Source organism: Poecile atricapillus, chromosome 3, assembly GCF_030490865.1.
Source record: "Poecile atricapillus isolate bPoeAtr1 chromosome 3, bPoeAtr1.hap1, whole genome shotgun sequence".
Lineage (NCBI taxonomy): Eukaryota > Metazoa > Chordata > Aves > Passeriformes > Paridae > Poecile > Poecile atricapillus.
Genome location: NC_081251.1, coordinates 4,746,284 through 4,771,519, shown reverse-complemented (window position 1 = coordinate 4,771,519; position 25,236 = coordinate 4,746,284). Strand labels below are relative to the sequence as shown.

Below are 25,236 nucleotides of genomic sequence, written 5' to 3'. Positions count from 1 at the left end.
AATTAATGACATTCATCATTTGGGGACAAAAACTCTTGAGAAAAATAGGTCAGTGGTTTCTTTTTTCATCGTGCTCTCAACTATCACACTTCTCCCCCACCAGCCTTTGTTTAAATATCCTTCCACTTGTTCCTCCTCCCTTCTCACCCTACAAATAGAATAAACTTTCCTTCCACCTCCTGCCTGTCCCTCCTCCCCCTGAGTAACATTTCTGCTGGGTTGAGCATCCGGAGGAGGCACAGGCGAGGAGAGAGTGGGAGGTTCAGATGCCGAGTGTCCCTCTCCTGGGGACACAGCTCCTGCCTTCCCTCTGCACAGGAGAATCTCTCACTCTCGCTGGCCCCGGGGGAGCCTCACCCCGCTCCTCGCACCTGCCCACGGAAACCTTCCGAGCTTCTCGGCTGCTCTCCCCACCGAGGCTTCCGGAGCTGTCTCTGCCAATTCTGCCCCGGCAATTGTCCTTTTCCATCCTGCGGAGCTCTCTGGTCAATTGTCAAGCTGCGGAGATGCAGCGCTGCCAGGAGCTGCAGAGCCCTGTGCTGGGTTAGGGAGAGCAAATTCCCAACATCTGCTCTTTATCGCGGCAGGAGGAGAGAGCTGGGGGCATCAACCACGGGGAAATTTGATTTTAGGTTGAATTTAGTCTGAAACAGGGAAATTAACTATAAAAGTCAGGGATTTTAGGCGTTTCTACCTTTATCATGATTCCTACCCTGATGTAATTAACAACTAGGTAGGTGAAAGAAAGGTGAAAGAAAAAAGGTCAGTTCATCCCCATTTCCAACATTTACACATTTTCCCCCGAAGTAAATGTTTATCCAAATTATGCTGTAGGAAAAGAAAAAACATATTTTATGACATTTTATATAAACTACTTTCTCCTACCAAGCAGACTTAATCCTGCTGTACAGTAATCAAAGGGACATCTATCCACAAAAACATAAATATATCACACTTCTAAATACCAAATCATCATTTGGTCCTGGTTTAAAATTACATCTTTTCTTAACAATGAGATAGGAGAAATTATGCTCTGCAGAGTGTTTTCAATTCCAAATTTTTATTTTTATTTAGAATTTACCTACTCCTTATAGTATATTCAGGCTCATATGAATAAATATGCCTAACTCTAACATGCATTTGTAGTTTACATGAGCTTTCCATCAAAAAATATTTTCAATTTTATTTTAAAGTATTTTAATTATTTCACTAAAAACCATAATTACGTTTGTATTTACATCTTTACCAATCTATATCCATGAAGACATCAGTGATTTTGTTTCCTTTTGCTCAAATGCTTTTATATCACAATCATAATCCCAGCTCCAGACAGGTTTTATACTTTTGAATAATTTTCTCAGATTATCAGAACAGTTAATATAATTTTCTCAGCTCTAGCAAATACTATAAACCTTGTAAATGTAAATTTGAATGACAATTCACATTTTCTAGCAGTAAGTGGAAACATTCACATTTCAGTCACTTAGTTGTTGATCACATTAAATGAATGCCTACATTTCAACACAAAAAGCTCTGCTCTCTTGAAGAAACCAAGACTTTTCCAATGGCTAAATATTCAAATTCTTTGCTGTCTACATTCCTTGTATTGTTGCTGGGGCTGACTGGGACCATGATGAAACTGTCTGGAGAATTGCAATTTCACCTGATGACAGCTTCAAAGTGGTTGACTTTTATTTTCTTTCCATGCTGGAATGAAGATAAACTTATCAAGTATTTTAACAGAATTTAGTTGAAAAGAAAAACCTGGTGCTCTGCTGAAATTGATTTACTCTGTAAGTCTTTATTTAAGGAAGATTAAAAGCATATCTGAAATAGACACTTTGAATATAGACTATATTATAGAATATATATATGAATATATAATAGACACTATAGAAATAGAAAAGCTATGGCTTAAATTTGTACCCTTTCTCACCCACGAGGAAATCTGGGATAAATGTTTGAAATACAGAGCAATCAGTCAGTTCTGTGCCTGCTCATTCTGATTTCTCTGTTAACTTATCACTGAAATACATTTTGTTTTCACTGAAAATTATTTTACTTTTCTAGAAGCTGCGAACTAAGTGGAAACTGTTTCTCTTTTCAGCTCAGAGATATTGATTGCTTGTTAACATCTTCATTCTTTTTAGGAATACTGCAAATCATGTTTGAAAAAAAAAATCCAAAGAAAGCAGTTGATTTTGACTATAATCTTCAATTTTTGCTGTAAAGTTGGTTACAGCTGCAGAGGTTGTAGCTGGCTGGAATCAGCAAACAGATTGTCTGGGAGTGGTGCACGGATTTTGTCAGTACCTGAATAAACTGGGGCAGAAGAACACACAGGAAAATATTTTCTTGTGGAATCAAAAGGTGTTTTTTCCATAGAAGCTCCATTGGTAGAAGGGGAGACAATGATATCTCAAAAGAGGGAGAAATGAGTTGGAATAGAGGTCAGTGCACGCAGTTTCTTATTCCTCATACTGTCCCTGGCACAGGACCACTGTTTCCATGGAACTTCTCCTCTTCCTTGGCTTAACCAAGCCTTGCTGAGGATGGGATTCATCTCCCCACCTTCATTGCAGTTGCACATTCTCATGTCAGATCATAGTAAATAGGGAGAAATCACCACTTCTGGGTGTTTAATGATTTAACTGAAGTCAAATGAAGTCAAATTAATAATAATTTTATTACGTTGCTCAGAAGAGCTGTGGAATTTCCATAGCTGGAAACATTCAAGACTAGGCTTGGAAAAGCCTTGAATAACCTTATCTGAGGCAATGCTGTCAGCAGAAGGTGATTTCCTGAGTTCTTATCTAGACTTTTCATAATTCCTCTGATTCCCTTTTGCCTTCTACTCTAGTACAGTATGATACATGCTTCAATACTTCCATTGATTTGAAAGTATTAAGTCCAACATCAATATTGACATTTAATCTGATGAATTCCATTGCAGATATTCTCAAAGAGAGGAGTTACATGTCCTTTATCCCTCCTGACAACAACAGCCTTTGGTACTTCAAAGAGCCGGAGTCCAATGCCACTTCTGATGGCAATCAAACACACAACTCTGAAAAAAAAAAGAAAAGTAAAGTGAAAAACCCACAACCCCTGAACTCCAAAACTATTCTGGAGCACATCTCTGTTAGTCACTCATGCAGATGTGCTTCAACATATGCTTCTGGTAGCTGACCTATTTCTTCTTTCTGCAATGAGATGAGAACAAGTGTCATCTGGAAATGCCTATTTCCCACCAGGGAAAGACTAACTTAGCCACAGATGTTTGCAATCCAGGCAGCTGCTTTTGATCAGATAAATCCCACACTGACGTTGTCAGAGTCACAGCGTGCAGGTCAGAGTGTTCAGTAAACCCTAAAATTAAATTCTGGATTCCCCAAGCTAGTGGGGAGGGTCCTGTCCTTCCAGAGGCATTTCTTTGACAGTCAGCACCGAGTTGGGTTCTTGTGTTCAATCTTTGCAGTGAGGTAGAGAGATGCTCATTGCAACTGTCTTCTTCATCATCTTCCCTTTCTGTTTTGCCTGGTCAGTTTTCTTTGCAGTCCTTTTGTAAACAGGATTATTTATTGACCTCTCCCTTGGGGTTCTCTGGTGATGGGCACTTGTACAGTTGGTTTAACCTCTGAGGAAATATACTGGAATGTGTGTTAACTCCATGAGTCTTTCCTGGGGTAGAGAGCTCTCCTTCCATCAGACACAGGGAGTGAAGCCCCAAAGGCTGGCTCTGGTCTTCAAAGTTGTCTATTCCTACTTTCAGCTCTTTTCCATACCTTGAATATTGATGAACAGGGCTCGCAAAGTTGGGCAGCTGCGCAATACTCACTGGTGGCAAGGCAGGGCCATGTGTCTAGGCCAGTATTTCCTCATGAGAGGGACATCCCTCCACCTGATGAGAGGAATATCCTTCCTATCTCCTCCCTGGCACCAGCTGATGACTGAACATCAACAGGCCAGCTGGGCTGAAATCTGCAACTGACTTGAGAATGACTTTCTACAGAAGTGACTTGCTGCTGTTTGGGGTTTTTTTTTAGAGCGTAATAAATTCTGTAACAATAATAACAACAATATAATGATGATGATGATGATGATGATGATGATAATAACCCTAGAAAATGACTGACCCATTTTGTTTGACCGCAGGGGAAGCGCTACATTTGGCCAGAGATTTCGGCTACACCTGTGAAACAGAGTTCCCTGCCAAGGCAGTAGGAGAGCACATTGCCAGACAGCACATGGAACAGAAAGAGCAGACAGCGAGGAAAAAGATGATCCTAGCGACAAAGTAAGGAGGGAGGGGAAGCGAAAAAAGAAATCGGTCTGTCACTTCTCCATGTTGGATCTGTGGGCTGGGGGAGGGAGGAGTGGGAGTATGGAGCTGGGATTGTGGTGACTGCTATCACAACAGCACTCACTGACTGAGGGTGAGAGCCATCCTCCTCGGAGATGCTGAAAGAGGAACCTTTTCTACTGCAGTGGGGTTTTAGTGGCTGTGCTCTCATTGCCTGTGGTTAGGGGGACACGTACATCTTTCCCAGATGCTCTGGTTTAGATGAGAACAGAGGATATTATTACATGGTAAGATCTATGGGACAGAAACTGGCTTTGTCTCCTGTTTGTGTGTGAGCAGGAGATCTGAGCTCTTACTGAAGTATTGGTTACTGTGGGATAATTATCATCAGTCTGCTGAGGGAGAGCTGGTTTGCAGAAGGACAGATCCTCTCTGGATGCAAACTGCAAGAGCTCCCCTGAAGTCAAAGGCACTGGAACAATGTACAACAGCAGGGGAGCTTTGCTAAAGACATTAAAGACACAAAGAGGCATCAGACTTCACTCCAAACAAGCCACTCGTCTCCCTGGAGCAGTAACATCATGTTAGGATAACATTTCATCTAGGTTAATTAGCCTTGATGAGGGAGGAATTAGCCTTCATGAGCCATGGGAAACAAGAATAAATAGTCTGTGTGGAGTAGGTTAGACTTGCCCTAGGTGTGTGGTCTGGCTGCGTGGGGTAACCTTGAGCACGTTCACAGTCTGTCTGTGCTCACTGCTGTGTCATATTTGAGGCTGAAGTAGAGCTGAGACCACAAATCTGAGCTCTCAAATCATCCCCTTCATGCTGGAAGTGTTTGAAAACTCTTCTAGGCTGTGATATATCCAACAGAGTGGAATTTCCTTGTACTAGGGGAAAGGGCTGGCCAGCAGCAGGATTGTCCTTTGTATCCCAATGTCCTTCTGCTTTGGCAAGAATCTTGGCCTTGGTGTCCCTCTTGTATCCAGAGCACTCTGCCCTGACAGTGACCCAGAGATGAGATGTGCTCAAACATCTCATGCTTGTGAATCCCATGAATACAGCCTGTGATCCTTGCTGGGGGTTATAAAAGCATCACCATGTGGATCAGTGGGAATTTTTCTGGTTGTGAAGGTGATGAGAGACTCATCTATCATGTTCCTAATTCCCCTGTACATTAAAAGGAATAATGTAAGTGGAATATTATCTTCTTCTTACCTCTGTCCATGTTTAAGGGCTCAAGGGTTTTCAGAGGCATGAGAACAAGCCAGCTGGACAGAAGAAATTCCTCTCTGCAGGTTGTGTCTCCCCATTGCTGTGTAGCCCATTAACATCCTGCCTCCTAGCTGAGGATTTGTCCCATTTACAGAACACAATTCAACCAAAATGATGCAAATCTTCCCCATATTTCCCTGGCTCTTGTGAGAAATCAGAAAGCTGTGGGTTGTGATAATTGGTGTGCCACTTTTATGTCCTGTCCCCAAAGGCTGTGCCACTCAGGGGCACATAAGGGTCCCACTACCCTTTTTCACCACCCCATACGTACTTTCTCAGCCACCTTCACTACTGAGATAAGGTATCATGGGCTTGCAGTACCCCTAATCACCATGAACTTCGGGTTTGTAGGCTGTTATCCAGCACTTATTAGGAACAAAATTACTTTTCCCCTCCATCCTATCAGTTAAAAGCAGCAGGAGATTGCTCAGAGAGGTCTGTCAGTAACAGAAAGTCCACATCCTACTGCAGTCAGCGCTGGAACAGGGACAGATGGGTCAATGTGTGTGTTGCTACTGCCCTCTCCTGCCTGCGAGGAGAACAAGGATTCCCAGTCCTGCCCAGGTGTTCCAGGAGACATCACAATATTAACAATGTCCATGACATCACAATATTAACAATGTCCATGACATCACAATATTAACAATGCATTTCCCAGCCACGCCTCCACCCCTCTGATACAGAGAGCTCTAGACAATCATCAGGAGTTCCAACTGCTCACCAGCCAAACCTAAGCTCTAGGTTTGCAATTTCAGCAATTCCACAACTTCCCTGACTCATGGGCTTGCGAGTGATGACACCAGAAAGTGCAGGGGATTATTATGCTGCCACCAAAAGCGACACAGAATCTCCAGGGTGGTAAGATCCCTCATGGCATTTTTTTCTCTGTGGAAAGAGCTGGAGTGCCACTGCCTGTGTGTGTTGCTGCAGTCCACCATGGGCCAGAGCCAGAAGCCCACAGAAGTGCTCACATGTGGGATCTTGAAGAAAAATAAGGGGAAAGAATAAAGTTATTTCCACAGTCCTTAGAATATAGGTGATGAGGGAAAAGAAAAAAGGGGAAAGGGCAAAATTATTTCCACAGTTTTTCATATCTAGGTGTATTTCCATTATGGATTTAGACATCCAAATTCATTGGCTCAATTCAGCTGCCCAAATATAAGCATCCACTGCTGTTTGAGTTGGACTGGGTTATCCAGTTTGGCCATGAGCTGCTGCTTCAGGGACATAAGATCTCTTTTTGTTACTGTTTTGTATTTGCCAGCAGTTATGGATGTCTTGGGTATTACAAATCTACATGGGGGTAACTAAACAGTGCCCTAAATGTCTACAGTGATGAAGCCACCAGTGCCCAGTAGGAGCTCCCAGGTGTCCATGTTCTACAAAGAAAGACTCAATTGTCACAATTCTGGCCAAAGGGTACTGATATTGGCCTTTTAACCATAGAAATATAAGAAGGTTTCAGGATATGTGTTCAATTCACGTAGAAACAGAAAAAAATAGTGGGACCTGGTTTTATAGGATCTTTAAACATGGGTTAATTCGCCTTGCAGAGGCAAGGGAGAGCCTGAGAGGTTTTACAGCAGGAGACAGAACCTGACCAGTTTGCAGCTTGGACAGATGTAACACTGCTGAAGGCTGTGTCAGCCATTCCAGTTGCTGGAGAGGCACAGCATCCTACAGGAAACACTCCAGTGTTTCACAGCACAAGGTCTTCCAGCTGATCAGAGGGACAGGTACACCCACATTTACACAGACTAAACCAGAATACTGTGAATAATAGTTTTATTGTGGAGTTGGTTATTAGCACAGACTAATCAGCATCTGGCTCCTGACACTTCTCTGATATCTGGTCCTTGGATACCTGGCAACTCTGCCACACTCAGAATAGAACAGATTCATGGGCTCACATTTGCCCCATTTCTGTACTCAACACCAGGCATTGCTTTGGCCACTGGTAGGGGTGCATGGGCTCTTGTTTTGACCCAGTACAGATTTTTTTCTCATTTTCTGATCATATACTGGATCATCTGACCATGTGTCACAAATCATCAGATGTTTCCCATGCAGGAGTGACCAGGACTATTTTTATTAATCTGTGCCCCCCTAGGACAGCACAACCATCTTCCTGTGTTTTTTCACAATCCAACTCAGCAAAAAACAGCCAACCCCTCTCCCTGTCACTACCCCAGGTGATATTTTACTGGTAGTGGAGGCTCTGAGACACCACTTTGCCTAGAAATCCCCTTGAAAAAAATAAGTAGGTTACTACCTTTTACAGATTTTCATGTATAATAAAAAAGTTATTTCTTTTCTTTCAATCTGCCAGCATTCAGTAAAGACTTTTGACATGTGAAGATAGAAGGGAACTTAATTGCACACTTGGTTCTGACACTTTCCTTTGTTAAAATAAAAGAACTTTTAAGATGAACTTTTTCAACAGGTAGAAAGTAGAGGTTGGAGGAAGGAGAGAAGAGCAGTGCTGACAGGGCCGACTGGGGATAGTGGATTGTTTAGAAGCCAAAATGACTGACTGTTTTCAGTTGTTGAAAGGAACTGTTTTTCCTCTAAGGACCTGATTCATTAAAACTGTATGCTGCATTTACATACATTTCTGCTGAATACCTCTCTTTGCCTGAAAGGCTGGGGTGATGCTGCCTTTTCAAGCAGTCGGTGTCTAGGTCCATGCAGATGACAAGCATTTAGAGAAACCAGGCTTGGATGGGGTCCAGCAGCACAGCAGGAAATAGGTTTCTGCATCTCCTCTTAGCCAAAAGACAGCTATCCAAGGTCTGTGTTCCCAGCTTGCATCACTGTGATAAAATGAAGGGTAAAACCAGCTTAGCACAGTTTTCTTGTTTATAATTCAGCAGTGAAGGACCTTCTGAAGACCAGCAAGCTGAGTTCACACACTTTTTCCATTACACACATCCCAGAAGATAGGAGTTACAAGGTGATAATGAAGAACCCAAACTTTATCTAGAACCAGGTGTGCAGTGAGTCTCCTAAAAGGAATCATGGTCCACAGAGATGCTCTTTAGTATCAGGAAATCCCACCAGGCTCAGAGATTGCATTTATGCTAACAAAGTAAACCACACACACTCTGAGTCATCAGACTGCACTTGTCCATGTTACTAAAATGTTAGAATGGCTCATTGAATTCTCCCAAATACCTTTCAGGAAAGCCCTGGGAGACAGCCCACAACAGGGTCTATTCTCCAGGAAGCCACAGGATTTAGGAGACTGCAGGAGTGTAACTGTATGTGTGTTATCAGATGGTGACAAGTGGTCTGCAGGTGTGAGGGTGACCCTTGTCACTCTACACTTCATTGGGTGGCACTGTTTCCAGGCTGCATGTTGTCACTGTGAGCAGTACCAGGTAAATCCAACAAAAGCCAGGGCTCCAACTGAGTGTCCTGATCATCTGGAGGTGATCATCTCCTCCTGGTCCCTGCTCAGTGCCTTTATTTCCAATACAGGCAATAGAGAACTCTGTGCTGATTTGGACAGATCCCCTTTCCTTTTTTAAATTAACTGAATCATAAACCAAGTGAAAACAAGTGATATTTGTTCATCCATGGTCCAGATAATGCTCTTCTGAGGACATGAGCTAAATGGAACTGATTTGGTTTCTTTTTTTAAAAGTTTGTTGGTAGAATAGTCCTAGGCTAACTTTCAAACAGCAATACAACAACACAAGAAAGAAAAGGCATTATTTTCGGGTCTCTCCTAGTGCTAGGTCCTATATAGAGGAATTCCAGGGAATAAATTTAACCCCCAGGTGCTGAGGCATCCTGAGAAGCCTTAGGGAAGACTGAATGGGAGAGGAAAGACAGTAAGGCCATCCATCAATCCTTTACAAAGAAGATGGGCTACTGTGCTGCTGGGAGAGAATCAGACCCTGAATTCCCACACAAGGGGTCCTTCCCTCACAACCTCTTTGTCTTAAGGGCTGGGAGTCAAGAAGACAAGTCCAAAATATCCAGGACTTCAACTTGCAGATAAAGCAGTGCCCACAATCAACACAAGCCTATGTACAAATATTGGTGTATTTACATAAAATAAATAATAGAGCAATCTACACATTTCAGGCATATTCTAATGCTAGATCACCATTTCCTTTAACCATAAGCCTTGCTGCCAATGTAGGCAAGCTAAGCTAGACTTAACACTGAGAAACTGTGTCCTCTTCAGGGGAAAAAATGCATTTTAAAATGCTAGCATTAATATGGTTCCACAAGGAAAATATTCCTGTTCAAGAGATTCTGTACATTGTTGGCTCTGAGAATTTGGGGCAGGGGAGCCAGAGATGGATTTCTTTGTCTTTAATTTCTGTAACAACATTTCTGTCAAGCAATTCTGTTATGAATGAGATCACTCAGGATAAGGTGGGAGTGTTTTGAGAATCAGCTTTATGGGTAGGATTACACCTATTTTATTGAAGGATTTCCATTTTCCTTTTAGACAAATATGTAAAGAATTTCAAGACCTTCTAAGTCAAGACAGATCACCCCTCGGATCCTCCAGACCAACTCCAATATTAGACCTCGACATCCAGAGACATTTAACACATTTCAGGTATGATTTTGAAAGAAGAAACTAAAAATCCATACATTTTATTTAGGCTGCATATGATGTTTCAATGTTATTTGTTCCCTTACTTAAAAGACATGCAAATAATTAATTTAGATCCATAATCCCTGCTAGATGTGCCTATTAAAACTGCAGGTTTGCCCAGCAATGTAATTCAAGTTTTCTGCATTCAACCTGCTTCTAGGACCTCAGTCTGAAATTCAATTAGATATTTTCTGCATCTACTTGTCAAATCTCCCCATTTGGCCAGAAAGTTGTCCTGCTTTAAATGTGACCCAAATCACAGCTCACAAGTGGATGGTCCAGAAGCATAGAAACTTAAGTTCAGAACCAATATAAATTAATCAAAGTAGAAATAATAGGAAGAAGAAGTTGCATCCATTCCAATTAAATAAATAGTTCCAGAAGCACATCTATGTGACTGAGATAATTTGACAATGTCTTACCAGGACCATTTTATTAACTCTTTGGCTTCCAAAGAAGGCTGGGCTCAAAGTGCATTACCTATTAAAACAATTTTACTGCACTAATTTCCAAACAATACACTGCAAAAAATTTGGGAGAATGAAAGCTCACTCACACTAAACAGCCAGATTGGTGATATATTTAGACTCAGTTTTTGAACAATAGTTAATGTCCTGGTTTAAACAGGCTGTTTTGAAGACAAAGACCCAAGGTACATACACACCAAGTCCAAACTCCATTAGAATTTTATCCTAATTATGTATAAACATCTATAGATGTTTTGGGGTCAGAAAGATTTATTAGCTCAGGAGTTGCTGTGCAATTTCACATTTCTGCTTTAGGCGATGTGTCAGATACACTCGAGAGTGAGATGAGAACTTCCAGAGGGCCACTTTGAAATAGTGGGGTCATCTAAGATATCTCTCAAAGATAAGTTTGATGAAACATCCTGGAGGTGCTCCTGTCTTTGCTCAGGCCACAGAGGCTGACTTGCTGAGGCTACAGATTGTTAATTTTTTCAATCCACTAGCTGAAATATGGAAAAATGTGTGAAGAACTGTTCCAGGGAGTTGTTTACAGACCATAATATTAAGCAAGTTTCATAGCCCTGTAAAGACTTAGAATTGTGCTGTATATTCTTTAGCACAGCCAGCTGAGCCACTCTTCCTTCGTTGGCTGGACAGACAACTTCTGTGTCCCAATGTGCCAACATCTGTTAGTTATTAACATTCTGATAGGCACTGTGATAACTGATGTTTAGTCTCTCACACTTTGAGTGGAATCCCAAAAATGCCCACCATCCCATTCTTTCATACATCTGTTGGGGTGTGGAGAGGCAAGAGTAATTCCCCATCCACTAATGCACACATTCCTGACATTCCTGTTTATTCTTCCACACATCTGTGTGCATCCTACATGTGTATGAACACACCTCGACAACTTATTCCTGTTCTCAAGCACTGCTATGCATTTGTGTGTGTATATTTTCCATGATACACACTCCAAAACACCCAACTCCATGTGCACACCAAACATCCTTATTTGTGCAGAATGCTCATAGAGGGATTTTAATGAGCTACCTAAGCTTGTGGAGAAAGAGATAATTCCCTATTATTATTACATGTGCACAGAGGAAATGTGATATGAGGTGGTTAATCCCCAAGGATTCCTGTGTTTAAAGTAGAAATAGCAGTCAGGATAAAATGCTGAAGGCTTCAGATACAAAACTGTCAGCTGGTACAGCTCCCATCCTTCCTTCTCTGCTGCACTTCAGTAGGCTGGAGAGCAAAACTTCTGCAGGCAGGTCCTGGACCAGTCAGTGCTTCCTTTCTTGCCTGCTGCAGGCACTAAGTGTTGGACTGAAGATGGGCACCTGGAGGAGAACAGGCCTTGGTCCTACACAGGGTCTTCCCTGGCTTTAAATCAGAGTCTTCTCTGCTTGTGCTCAGGGAATGATGAGTGCTGCCAGACCCAGAGGTGGAGCTGAGACCATATTCCTTTTCCAGCTAGTGTAGAGGTGCTGGGGTCAGATCAGCTTCCAACTTGGACTTCTAACTCTGCTCAGATGCCTGTAGGAGCCTCCACTGCAGCCAGGTGGACATCTTCTGCCATGGTGTCCAGTCATCTCACCTGCATAGCCCAAGAAATCTGACTAAAACAGGTCTAATAAAGATGTCTATATCAGTGTAACTATAATTTCTCTAAACTCCATTGGCTGAACATTCTGGTCTAGATCTCCACCAGAATGGGAGATCAGCCAACCAGTACACAGTAGACACTTACACTGTAGACAGCTAAACCTAATGAAGGCAAAAAAATCATAATTCCCATCCCCTAAATCCATCAGTCCTCACAGCCAGATTGTCTCAACCCCTACTACCATTACTTGTTTTCTTGAGATTAAATATCTTGGGTTTGGAAGGGACCTTAAATCTCATCTTATTCCAATGCCCTGCCATGGGGGAACTAGGGTCTCTAATGTCCCTTCCAACCCAAACCATTCCAGGATTCTATGATATGATGTCAGAAATCTGAAGGGATTTTTTTATGACCATAAAGAAATCAGAGGAATCACACAAATGTCTATTATTAAAATAAGTTCTAAGATATTGAAAGACTTTTTGAAGAGCTCTAACATCAGATATCTACAGTGGAATTGGATCCAGCCTCTACTACACTGGGGTGAAAGAGTTTTCTTTAGGAATAAATTCCCTACTGCTGTTCATTGTAGAGCTCTGTACTCCACTTTCTCGTGATGTTACTTTTTCTCTGTTAATAATTAAGACCAGGGTTTACGGACTGGCACAGGTCAGATAGAAGCAGCTTCTTACCCACTTCCTCTGTCTTAAATCTCCAAGTTCACACTTCTCTATGAAGTTTTTCCACTGAGTATTAGTTCACCGAGATCTGTAAATGTGTCCAACCTGGAGTACAGCATGGCCCCATGAAGGGATCAGAAGTGCTGGGTCTGCTCAAACTCCAAACTCAAAGTTCACACAAAGCACAGAACAGGAAATCTTCAAAGGAGCTGACAGTGAGCCTGAAAACTTCTGGATTTTGCACAACCTTATGCAAAAAAACAGAGACTCTTGTGCACCCCTGTTTGTGCACCCCTGAGATGTCCTGAATTCAAAAACTCAGTGTTCCATGAGGAATGATTTTCCAATATTATTCGAGCATGAACAGATGATTTAGACCCATAAATTTATAGCAGCAAATATTTTGCACTACCTGGGCCAGGATCATTTTGTGGTTTTTTTTTTCATTCAACATTTTCCCTTTTCAATACATTTTAGAGGATCTTACTGCAGGGAAGTTACTTTGGTAACTTCACTTGTCAGTATGTGGCTGAAATTATATTGCTACCTTCAAATAACTTCAATTATATTGATACAAGCAGATAAAAGTAGTGCCAGAGAAGAGGCATTGTCCATCTGCGCTTCTCTTTATCTGCAGAATTTCTGGGTTTTTTTCTGTCTAGTCTAACCAAGCACTAATCCAAACTATTCCTTTGGACAGTGATACATATATATCACCAATAAAAGTGTAAGTTTAGAATTCCTAGAAGCACCAGCCCCTATTACAGCCCAGTCAGGTGCCTTGCCTGTGTTATAAATTTAGATTTAGGGAAGTCCTGCCTTGCCAGGGCTGGATACCAAATGTCATGGGCTAAGTGTTGGGGTAGCTCAGATTTCTAAGCATTACATAAGTCTGTGTTCAGGAAGAGGTGATATGTTGAAGGGCTGCCCAAGTTGTCCTTCAGCTCTTCTTTGAGCTGGATAAGTTAGGAGAGACATTAAAGATCATCTTATTCCAACCTCTCTGCCATGGGCAGTGGCACTTTCCACCAGACCAGACCAATTCATTATGAAGTCATGGAGCAAGCAAGAAAAAAACCCTGTAAAAATCCATTTCCATTACTAAGTGCTGAGACTTTTTGTCCTGACACAGGAGCGTCTCTTTATTGTCCTCTAAAGGCTGATCTGTGCAAAGCATTTTTGAGTTTACTACAAAAGAGACCAAAGTCAGCATATCAGAATTAGAAAAGAACCTGAAATTTTCTCTAGCTTTAATGAGAGGAACCTATTTTTCTCACCCTTTACTTTCAAAGCGGAGAGACCATGAGGATCACCAGGAGAGTAAAGAGTGAGAAGAGTGCCAGATCACTCATGACCTGAGGAATCTCTGTATCCTCACTCTGCTAATGTGTGAAATCAGCTAAAGGTTGAATCAACAGCATTCCCCAGCTTCAGTTTAAGATCCTTAGAGTGATTCAGCTGTCTGGGCAATGTGGAGATTTTGGGTCATTTTAGGTGTGAAGAGACATCATGTTTTACATGCATCTGCCACTCAGATCAGCATTTAGGGTATCCCTCCAACTGGACCACATATCCAAATCAATAAGACAGTATTTTTTAAAAATTGTTTTAGGCAATATTTCTCTCCTGTTGAGTGGAGAGAGCTCACAACTTCTTCTCTCTTCCATTCCACTGTCATATCTGAGATTCAGCCAGGAAACTGAAAGTCACACTTATATGTCTTCATGTCTTTGTCTTCTTAACCTGCCCTTGCTTCAGAACAGCTTTGTTCCTTGTTATTGATTTTGGTTTTTTTTTTTTATTTATTTATTTTTAGCAGAATTATTTTCTTGATTCCCCAAAATCTCATGTAAACTAGAATTAGCAGAAAACCCATTAAAAAAACCCAAAAAAAAACCCCCAAAACACACACATTCTTTGCTGGAAAACCAAAATCAGAACACATCAACCTTTAAAATAGAAGACTTTCTGAGATTATACTCATGAGATCTGTGCCTTGTTTTATACATACAGACTTTCTGACCTCATCAAACAGCCTCCTAGCCTCACCTTCTTCACTTGTAAAATTGGATATAGACACATCTTCTACACTTGCTTTTGAGACACTTGTGTCTCTAAGAATCTGTGGTGCTTGGAAATTTCTGATATCCTACTTATGCTATCCATCATATAGGGGAAGGAGAGTATTCACTGATTACTACAGTAGTATTTGATGCTTTAACTTCAAGGCTACATTTCATCAAGATGCAAAATCACATCGAGATCTTCTGTTTTATATATAAGATAAAGACAGCAAAACGGCAAAGGGAAAACTACTTTCTTGTGAGTGACACTTCTTCCACTGCAGAAACCTTTTAAAAACAGACACACAAAAAATAACAGGTTCAGAATACTAAAGTTAGGTAATGAAAGCAATCAGCATCCTCATGGATTATTCTGTGTTCTGTTGAGCCATCCAGCTGATATGAAACACCCTTCCTGTGAAACTGTTTGAGACAGAGTTTTGTCGCTTAGCTCCTCGCTGAGCCTGGAGCTGTCAGCCTCCTGCCAGTGCCTGGCATCACACTGACGGGGTGACACGAAAAGTGACAGACAAGAAACCAGAGTCTCAGGCTTTGGGAGCAGTGAGAATGTAACATCCTTCTTTCTGAAGGGGAAAATGGAGCAATGAAATGGATTTTGAAGCTCAGTGTGTTTTTTAAACTGCAACAGGAAGCCAAGCCCAAAGACTTACTTGTGAGTTGCCTTCAAAGATGTGCTCACCTCCTTTTATACATTGTTCTTTCTTTTATTTCTTTACACCTCTTTACTTATCAGGAGGTAGGGCAGCTTCTGTCATAATTCCAGAGATCCCAATCCACAGCAGCAGCCTCCTGTTTAGATGCAGGGACTGAAGGATGCCTGGTGCACAATGAAGTTTATGGTGAAACACCTCTGGTGCCCTCTAGAGTTCCCTGATTTCCAGGAGCTCCCTCAATCTTTGGATTTTGTTAACTGAGAGGAACAACACTGGTGCTTAGTGCTGAGGCACTAGGGAGCTAGAATTGTTTCATTCTTTTTTCCTTTTTTAAAATTTTGTTTTCACTTTTTTTCCTTGTCTCTTTATTTATCTTGTTAGAGTGCCTTCTTCTGGGATCTTTCCCTCACTTCCTTTCCAAGGGATTACTTCTTTGGTCTTTCAATAGTTAGGTCTCAATCACTTTGTCTTGCTCCCCTGATGAACTAAATCCTTTCTAATTTCTAATATTGTTAAAGGTTTTTTTCATAGGTTGCATGATACCATATTCCCTTAAAGTCACAATTTATGGAGTCAAGAAAACAGATGAAAATCTGTTTTGTTTTTTTATCTGATTCATTAAAAACTAGACTCCATAATCATGGAATTCCATGATCATAAAATCCATATAAAAAAAAAAAAATATCTATACATTCATCAAAGAAGGGGAAAAATCTTGGGGGTGCTTAGATTTTCAACACAGCACTTAAAATTTCTTAAAGCACTTCAGGCACTTGTGTTTTCCAAAAGAAAAAAGAATGCCCTCTCCTCCTTTCCAAATTAAAAGGCTACAAAATTGATTGCACTTTGTCATGAGCTTGTTTATAAATGTTAATTCTCAGTCATTCTCATTTGAGGAGGGCAATAGGGCTTCTCAGCTACATTTCCTCACTAGGGAAATTTATGGATGGTAGTAAATTGAATGAACCTCATCTGTTTCTTTTCCTTCCCATAAAGTAAAGATGAACTGCTAAATGGTTTAATCTTTGGGCTACAGCTCAGAAATACTCCACAGCTTTTGAAGTTTCAGGTCTGTTGCCTGGGCAATTCTTCTTAGTGTGGAAAATTAGTCCCAAAGCCTGAAATTTACAGATCCAAAATAGAATATCTTAAATTTGGGGCATCAGCTGTAACACTCTCCTCCTACTTTTTCCATGGCTTTTACACATGGTAGAAGGAGGTCCATCTGCTTAGGAGGACATGTCCTTAATACACTATGAACAGAAGGAAAACATGAGGGCTTAGTTTGAAGGCAACTTCTGTACTGTTTCCTACTCTGATCCCATAGTAATCCCTGTAATATGCACTGCCCACGTTCTGATTTTTGACTATCAAGTCTAACTTGTGTCGTAGTTAGACCTTCTGAGCTTCTGAAGTAAAGTTATCACCGTTTAACTTTCTGGGCAACCTTCACAAGAGAGACCTTGAAATCAACAGAAGTGCCTCAAAGTCAATATTTTCACCTCTATATTCAGATGTTACTCGTGTCAGTGAAGAGATACAAATATTTTACCATTTCTTTTACAACCATTAAACATCATCCCATATCTTACCATCTGCCATCAGCTGTGTGCTGCTGAATTTGAATAATCATGGCGTTTTCACAGTCAAAGTTCTGAGATAAACTGACCAATAAGTTCGAGCTTGATTTGTCTTCATTATTATTGTTTTAAAGGGCATATTTATTTTAAATGAGGGTGTAAACATCCAGTGCAGATGGCCTCTTCCCCACCCCCCACTGAGAGGGAAGATGTTTCTTTTGCTTCGTGTTGGAGCTTCACCAGCCTGGGGTAGGAAGGAGTCCTTGAGGTGGTTGCCAAAACGAGACTCTGAGCCTTCAGGCACACTTGGATCTTTTCACTTTTAAGTAAGGCCATCATTAAAACATGAGCAGACATAATTGCATCATAGCAGTGGGCAGCATTAGAGGCAGGTCTGGATGTCCTTAAGCACCAGGCTTTGTAATGTGTTGGCCTGATATTCATTGCCCTCTCTCTGCAGTCTCCAGCACCAGAGTCACAGATTTCAGCCTTGCCTCTCAGAACAATAAAGCTGGTTTATAGGAGATGTAGTGGGAAGCTCTATAAAGCTCAGAATACCCAGAAGACTCCATTATGAAACCACCATGTTTATTTTCAGACTTATAAACCCAAATGAGAGTATGATAATGAAAGCAGCCCCTTTCATAGGTGTGGAGCATACCAAAATGAACCAATTTCAGTGTGAGCTCAATTAGCCTGGAAAATCAGGCAGCTAAATTTGACTTTCAGGAAACACATTTGAATGCTTTGCCACTAATCTTCTCTGATTTAAATGTAAAATCAGATTTTCTCCCAAACTTGAAACTTACTTTCATCAGCAAAGGGAAATTATCCAACTTTCTTGGATTTTTCAAAGACTTTAACTTGCAGAGAAGTAAAGACCACCAAAATTAGAGCAAGGGGAATTACTGATAGAAATGTAAGAAAAAGTAGAAGATAATATCTCTCGGCCTTTTTGTGCTCATTACCTAAAGTGAGCCTAATAAAATACACCCTCACAGGAGCTTGGCAAGAAGGGATGGTTAGAAATTTTCTATAAAATTATTTCTCGTAATAAGCTTCATGGGAAAATTAAAAGGTTCTGCATATCCCCATTTGAGAAGAATATATTCATCAAGAACAGAAAGCAGAGTTACCATGAGACTCTGCAGCACCATTTCACTAAAAAAAGTTGGCTTTTTAATAAGAAACACAAGGCTATGTTGGTGAGAGCTGCCATATTTAATGATTACTGGTAACTAAAAGGCTAAACTGTAAAGGAAATAGACCCTTTACTCACTCCAAAACATTCTTTTCCTATGAGCATTAGTTTTTAAACCAAAAGTTTCAGTTTCTGCTCTGGATAAAGTGGAAATATTTTGTTGCTTTTATGTATGCTGTATGTCTGAGCTTCTCATGTAGTCAATGAAGATCTAGGGCAAGATAGAGATGAGCCTTTTCAGGGGCTATTAGGTGTTCCATCAGTCCCTGCTGCTTTAAAAGGGTCCTGGTCCCCTTTAACCCCTCTGTAACCTGTTCACATGACAGAGATGTCTGGGTACCACAGAACATAACACCCAAATCATATTTTTATTTAGGATGGATCCATCAGTGTAGCCAGGAGAATAGTGCAGCTCACCATAAAGGAAACACATCCATTTAATGTGCTAATTCACTCTCCAGACTTCTCTGACTGTATTGAATAAAGCCCCAGGGCTCAATTCATTTGAGTAAACAATTTCAGATACACAAGGGTAACCTGCCCAGTGTTAAAACATCTAGAAGCCGTCAGGACCTCAGTCCTATGTCATACCTATCAAATCTGTGCAGATGTCCCAAATGTCACAAGACATGTCAGATCACTGTAGACTCTTACAGAGAGGAAAAATGACATCAAGTCCCCTTTGATGGCAAGAGGAGTTTGGCACTGGTGATGTTTACACCTACATGTTACCCTTATATACCTTAATATCAGATTTTGTCCCATTCTGGTATTTTGTACAGTCTTGTTCAGCGTTTCAGAACATTAAACTTTGTTCCTACCCCTAGAGATAATTTCTGAGACAATCTCTCTAAGTTTTGAAGGTGGTGTTCCCACTTTTCTTCTCAGGGTCTATTGAGCTGTCAAACAAACACAGTATCATTTCTTTTGTTCCCAGACTGAAAGCTTCAAAAATTGTAGGCCAGAAGGTTTCTTTTCCATTTAATCCTGTATTAAACTTACAATTTACTTGACATTCTGAGCTGAAAGCAAATTGTAATCAGGTGGGGGTTGGTCTTTCTTCCCAGCTAACAAGTGATAGGACAAGAGGAAACAACCTTGAGTTGAGCCAGGAGAGGTTTAATTGGATATTGGGAAAAACTTAACTGAAAGGGTGGTGAGGTATTGGAACAGGCTGCCCAGGGAAATTGTGGGTTCACCATCCCAGAAAGTGTCCAATAATCACTTGGATGTGGCTTTTGGGGACATGGTTTAGTGTTGTGCCTGACAGCACTGGGTTCATGGCTGGACTCGATGATCTTGGTGGTATTTTCCAATCTAAATGATTCTATGATTATATGATTTCCATCTACTGGAAATGAGAAAATGAATGAATGCAGATATTGACAGCTTCTATAATACATACACTAGTTTATTTTACTGGCAAGATCAAAAAGATTTTTATGTGTCTTAGTACAGTCAATTCCCCAAATCAACACCCAGAAGATCACACAAGCAGTGTAAAAATCATGCAATAACATAACTAGTAATGATACCTTTAATTTCCTTTTTCTTGCTTAATGTTTTTGCAAACTCCATCACATCTTCATTTCTCTGGATTTCTGAAGACCAGAAGTTATGATAAAATGCAACACAAAATCACTAAATCACCTGACTCTTAAAGTGACTTGAAATGGCTTAAAATGCTCATAGATATACTACTGCTGATCTAGTTTTTTGCAACTATTTAAAATATGACTTACAATAATAATGATTTTTATATTTCTGGTATGCCAGGCATACCTAAAAACAAAATAAAATCAAACTGAGGTATGTTTACCTCTTTTTAACGCTAAATTATAAAGATCCATATATTGATACAAGTCCAAACTCTAAGCATCCAAACTTTATGTGGTATTATTAATTGATGTCTGCAAAATATTGCTTGTAAATTTTTAATTATCATTTTCCTCACATTACTAACTGGGGATAAATATAAATTCCTGCTTTGAAAAGTGCCTGGAGACTGATGGATAAACATTCTAAATGCTAGTTATTTGTAAATAGCCTTTTGGAGACCTTTTATAAAAGGCTATGCAACTCCCAGTCTGATATGAAGAATTTTCCGTACTGAGAACTCATTTTGGTCAGACTTCACATATTTTTGGCTTCTTCCCTAAGATGTCAGCTTTCCTATCCAATCAGTTTCCCACGTCTAACAGACACAAAGGTGACCCAAAAAAATATATTGAAGCCTTTTCCATATGGGTTTTTTGATACTTACATCATCCTACCAATTGGCCATGTCCTGTAAAACCTCTTTTTTCTTTAGTCCCTACATTTTCACTTTTTTCTAAAAAATCTGGGAAGACTGAGAAGCCAAAGTGCAGAGGAGATAGGTCACTGAAGTGAAATATTCCTATTTCTGACCCTTTCATGGGTCTCTGCATCAGGTCAGGATTTACTGATGTGGTTCCCAAGACAGCCAAGGAGTCTCTGTAGGGACAAAATCTTAACTAGCAGGGGATGGGAAACAGTTGTTTATCCTTGTCAGAATCACTGTGATGTGGGTTTTCTTTTCCCCTCACCTAAACCAATGCAAAGTATTGATTTCCCAAAAATGCCCACAAACTCAAAAATTAGCTTCTGTTCATCTCCTTTTTTATTATTCTTAAATTCTTATTTATTTCTTAAAATAATTGAAATCACTTTTGAAAATTTCAATGGCATTTCAATCTCTGAAATAATTTTTAATTTATGTTTCTAAATGAAAACTAAAAATCTGGAGGATCAGCGCAGAGTTTTTTGTTTTCACATACCACTCACCAAAATGAATCATTATAACAAGGAGAACAACTTGGTTGCCCATAATAACTTTAGGGTTTTTGGCCCTTTCATGATCATTTTATACTGCATACATAATATTTAGGCAAATGGCACCAAAGTCAGTTGTCTAAGAACTGTTTCTAGTGGCACATCCCATATCCTATGGCAGCTGGGACATCCTGCAGTTTTCCATCCAGCTCTGGGGTCCCCAGCACAGGAAAGATGTGGAGCAGCTGGAGCAAGTCAGAGGAGTCCATGAGGATGGTTAGAGGGCTGGAGAAGCTCTGCTACAAGGAAAAACTGAGAGGATTGGGATGGTTCAGCCTGGAGAAGAAAAGGCTCTGGGGAGACCTTGGAGCCCTTTCCAATACCCTAACAGGCTCCATGCTAGCTGGAGAAGGAATTTGGATAAGGGCCTAGAGTGACAGGAAAAGGAGGAATGGCTTCCCACTGACAGAGGGCAGAGTTAGATGGGATATTGGGAAGAAATTCCTCCCTTTGAGGTGGAGAGGCCCTGGCACAGGTTTCCAAGAGAGGCTGTGGCTGCCCCAGGATCTCTGGAAGTGTTCAAGGCCAGGCTAGATGGGGCTGGGAGTAACCTGGGATAATAGAAGATGTCCCTGCCCATGGCAGGGGGATGGAAGGAGATGATCTTTAAGGTCCTAACCCAGACAATTCTGGGATTATTTAATTTTGACAGAGATTATATGGAAGAGATGGGACTTGTGGATCTCTGGATCTACAGGGGGCAGCTAGGAACAATGGCAATAAAAATTCAGTATTTAAAAAAACACCTTATTTAGATGTTTAGATTAAAGGTGCAACAAGGCAAATCCATACCAGTAAATTCAACACAACTAGGGAAACATCACTAGAACTGTGTTATTTTTGCCAATAATGGGTTAGGATTGTCCATTAATTCAGCCTGGCTAAACCAGCCCTATGTGAAACATTTTCTGTTCATTGCTTGAGCAGGGGAATTGGCCAAGGATGTTGGCCAGGGTCTATCCCCAACAGGAACTTCAGATCTCACCCTGTAGGATGATCCAGGAGTTAAGCAGCATGGATATTGCCAAATTGTGCCAATTGTGCTGAGGGTTGGAGATGGTATCCTTGGCTTTGCTGAATTTCTGAGTACAGATGCTGTCATATCTTCATGTAGAATAACCAGGTCATGTTTAAGAGCTGTAATATCACAGATGGTTGGAAAAGAACTCCAAGATCACCAGATCAACCAAACGTGATCCAGAATTGAGAATAAACCACACAGAATTCCTTTTATTTACCCAAGAAAGAGGAGCCAGACTTCATGACACTGGACATGGTGTTGGAGAGCCAATTCTGTCTTGGCTTCTCTGAAATCAACAGCTCTGTGTCAGTCTGCACTTGCTGTGAGTCTGTCCCATGGTGTCTCAGAACTGAGGCTCCACCAAAAACAACCTTTAAAGCTGTATGCAGTCTGCTCTTTGGCTCTATTCCTTTCTTTTCTGTTTCTCCCACAGGTAATAAATAGTTTAGGGAGCAAATCCTGAATTTCACTGTAGCAAAATGAGTGTACTGTAAACTCCTCAGTGTTTGTGAGCGCATTGATATTTATGTGTGTGTGTGTATTTCTTTCCCTTTTCTTTTTCTTCTGCCTCCTTCCCATTTGTAGTTTGATCACTCATGGTTTTGGAACTCCTGCAATATGTGCTGCCCTAAGCACTTTCCAAACTGTTCTCAGTGAAATGCTGAACTACTTGGAAAAGCACACATCGCACAAAAACGGAGGAGCGGCGGAATCCGGCCAAGGACACGCCAACTCGGAGAAAGCCCCCCTGCGGAAAACTTCAGAGGCTGCTGTGAAAGAGGGCAAAACAGAAAAGACAGACTAGCTACATCAAACAGAATCTATTTCGAGAGAGTCTTGCTGCTGATATTTTTTTTAAATATATATATCATTGAGGGCAATTTATCTCCAGTGGACCAAATCCAAAAAAAAAAAAAAAAAAAAAAGGGGGGGGAAAAAAGAAAAAAATAGTAAAAAAGAAAATAAAAAGAAAATAAAAAAGAAAGATTAAAACAGAGAGAAAGAGAGAGCGTGCGAGAGGAAAGTATTCAACCCTAAGAACAGCAGTGTACAGTAATTGTGTGATGAAATTGTCACTTTTTTAAAATTTATGTTGCTCTAAACTGCTTTTTTGTGCACGTAGTATTTGATTGTTCTGAATGATACACTAACACTGTTTTTTATAAGCACTTCTGGACTTGGCTGAGGTGGCATGTGAAATTTGAAGCACTTTCTTCTCCGGCAGCAGAGTTAGGGCCAGTGCATCGTTGTGGGACACGCGGTTCCAGCATCCTGACTTTGCTTGCATGCTGGATAGATTGAAAGAAGGGCTTCCTCTGGTCCATCAGAAATGCCTGATCTACTCACCATTGGGAAAACAATATGGAAATCTGGCAAAAGAGGAATTCTTGGGTCATGGGACAAATGAACCGTCCTGTACATGGGAATGTACAATAAAGCTGCACTGGAATGAGGCCAGAACCTGTTGGGAATCTGTCCTGACCATTCAAGCAGCAGCCATGGTGTCTCTTGTGAAAAGAGCATGGCAGACTAAAAGGAAAACAAACCTTGATAGTCTCAGTAAGAGCCCTGATCCCTCTCTGAACTTCAGTTAAAAGACAGCATGGTCTTCTGTCCTCTATTTTCTCAGCCCCTGCTCCCACAGCACTCTGCCATACCTGGGTCTCCGTTCAACACAACCAATGCAGGCAATTGGAGTCACCTTTTGTGTTGCCTTGATTTTATGATGCTTTCTTTTCTTCAACAGCTTGTTTCTGCAGCTTTATTGTCTTTATAAATCCAGCTGAGGTGCAGAGGTCTAACAGAATCCACTCACTGGAAATAAAATAAAAACAAAATGACCAATAAGACAGATTGGCTTAGTCCACAGCAGCTGAGTGGTAATAACCTTGCTAATCTACTTTTGAAATATTGCTTTACCACCTACCACACATTCTCACACAGAAAACATGGGGGGTTTTCATAATTTGAACTCAAGACTCTTTGAGTCTAGGGACTTTTTCCTGTCACATTCTAACTCCTTCTTCAACAAGACCTTTATTCCATTCTTTTTCTTGCTTCTCTGACATCACCTAATTGAGAAAGTTAGGAAGGAATGGTATTAGTGGGAGGGCTTGATGTTGTCCATCTAAACTCTATTTAAGATCAGCAGAACCAGACCTTTTCTTCCAAGGGACAATTCAACTCTTTCTGTGGTAGGAAAAACCAGAGTTGTCCATGTGTAAATGTTTAGGGCCATTTGAGACGTTTTAGGTATCGAAGACAGCCACAGAGTTTTGACAGCTAGGACATGAAACCTTTAGGAGAACTGGACTCACCTGGAGGAGGAGCTGGAGGATCCCAGAGACAGCACTAGATAACTGTGGGTGACAAAAGCTCTCACACACATTTTCACTTTCTAGAAGCTGTTAGCATGTATTACACCTTGGATGATTAGTCTAGACTAAACCTAGGGACTGTGACAAATAGTTGAGGTGTTTAGGGCCAGATGCAAGGAATCAAACTGAACTAACGAGATCACCTTCAACTTTCAAATTATGGAAGGCAATAGAGTGATGATGGCATGATGCTGTTTCTCTCAAGGTCAGTAAGGACATTGCCATCACCATGAGGAAACACTCTATAAAGGAAGGAATCCCTGAGTGTTTATTTAGGAAAATCTGTGAAAAAAAATCCTGTGCTTTTGCCCAGATTTGTCCTTGCTCAGGGTAGGTCTATAACTCCCATACCTGCTTCAGTGCTACCCAGTCACCATCCTGCCGTGAGGGACACAGGTGTATCTCCATGGGACTCCATCTCCTTAACACACCAAGATCAGATAAGTGCCTCAAAAAATTTAACTTTATTAAATGAATTTAATGAATTTGTGCTGGTACTTCTGGAGAAATG

At 40.8% G+C, this 25,236-nt stretch overlaps 1 protein-coding gene across 2 annotated transcripts in view; it reads left to right on the top strand.

Annotated features, from left to right (window-relative positions):
* The window catches only part of TFAP2D (transcription factor AP-2 delta), a 47,872-nt gene extending 23,156 nt beyond the window's left edge, over positions 1–24,716 (top strand). The window contains exons 6-8 of one of the 2 annotated variants that reach the window (XM_058836021.1): positions 4,156–4,297; positions 10,044–10,157; positions 22,933–24,716. In XM_058836021.1, the coding sequence (XP_058692004.1) occupies positions 4,156–4,297; positions 10,044–10,157; positions 22,933–23,152 (476 nt within the window). In that variant the 3' untranslated portion in view covers positions 23,153–24,716. The remainder of the gene's footprint in view (positions 1–4,155; positions 4,298–10,043; positions 10,158–22,932) is intronic. The other variant, XM_058836020.1, reaches the window with a different exon arrangement.
* The last annotated feature ends 520 nt before the right edge of the window (positions 24,717–25,236 follow it).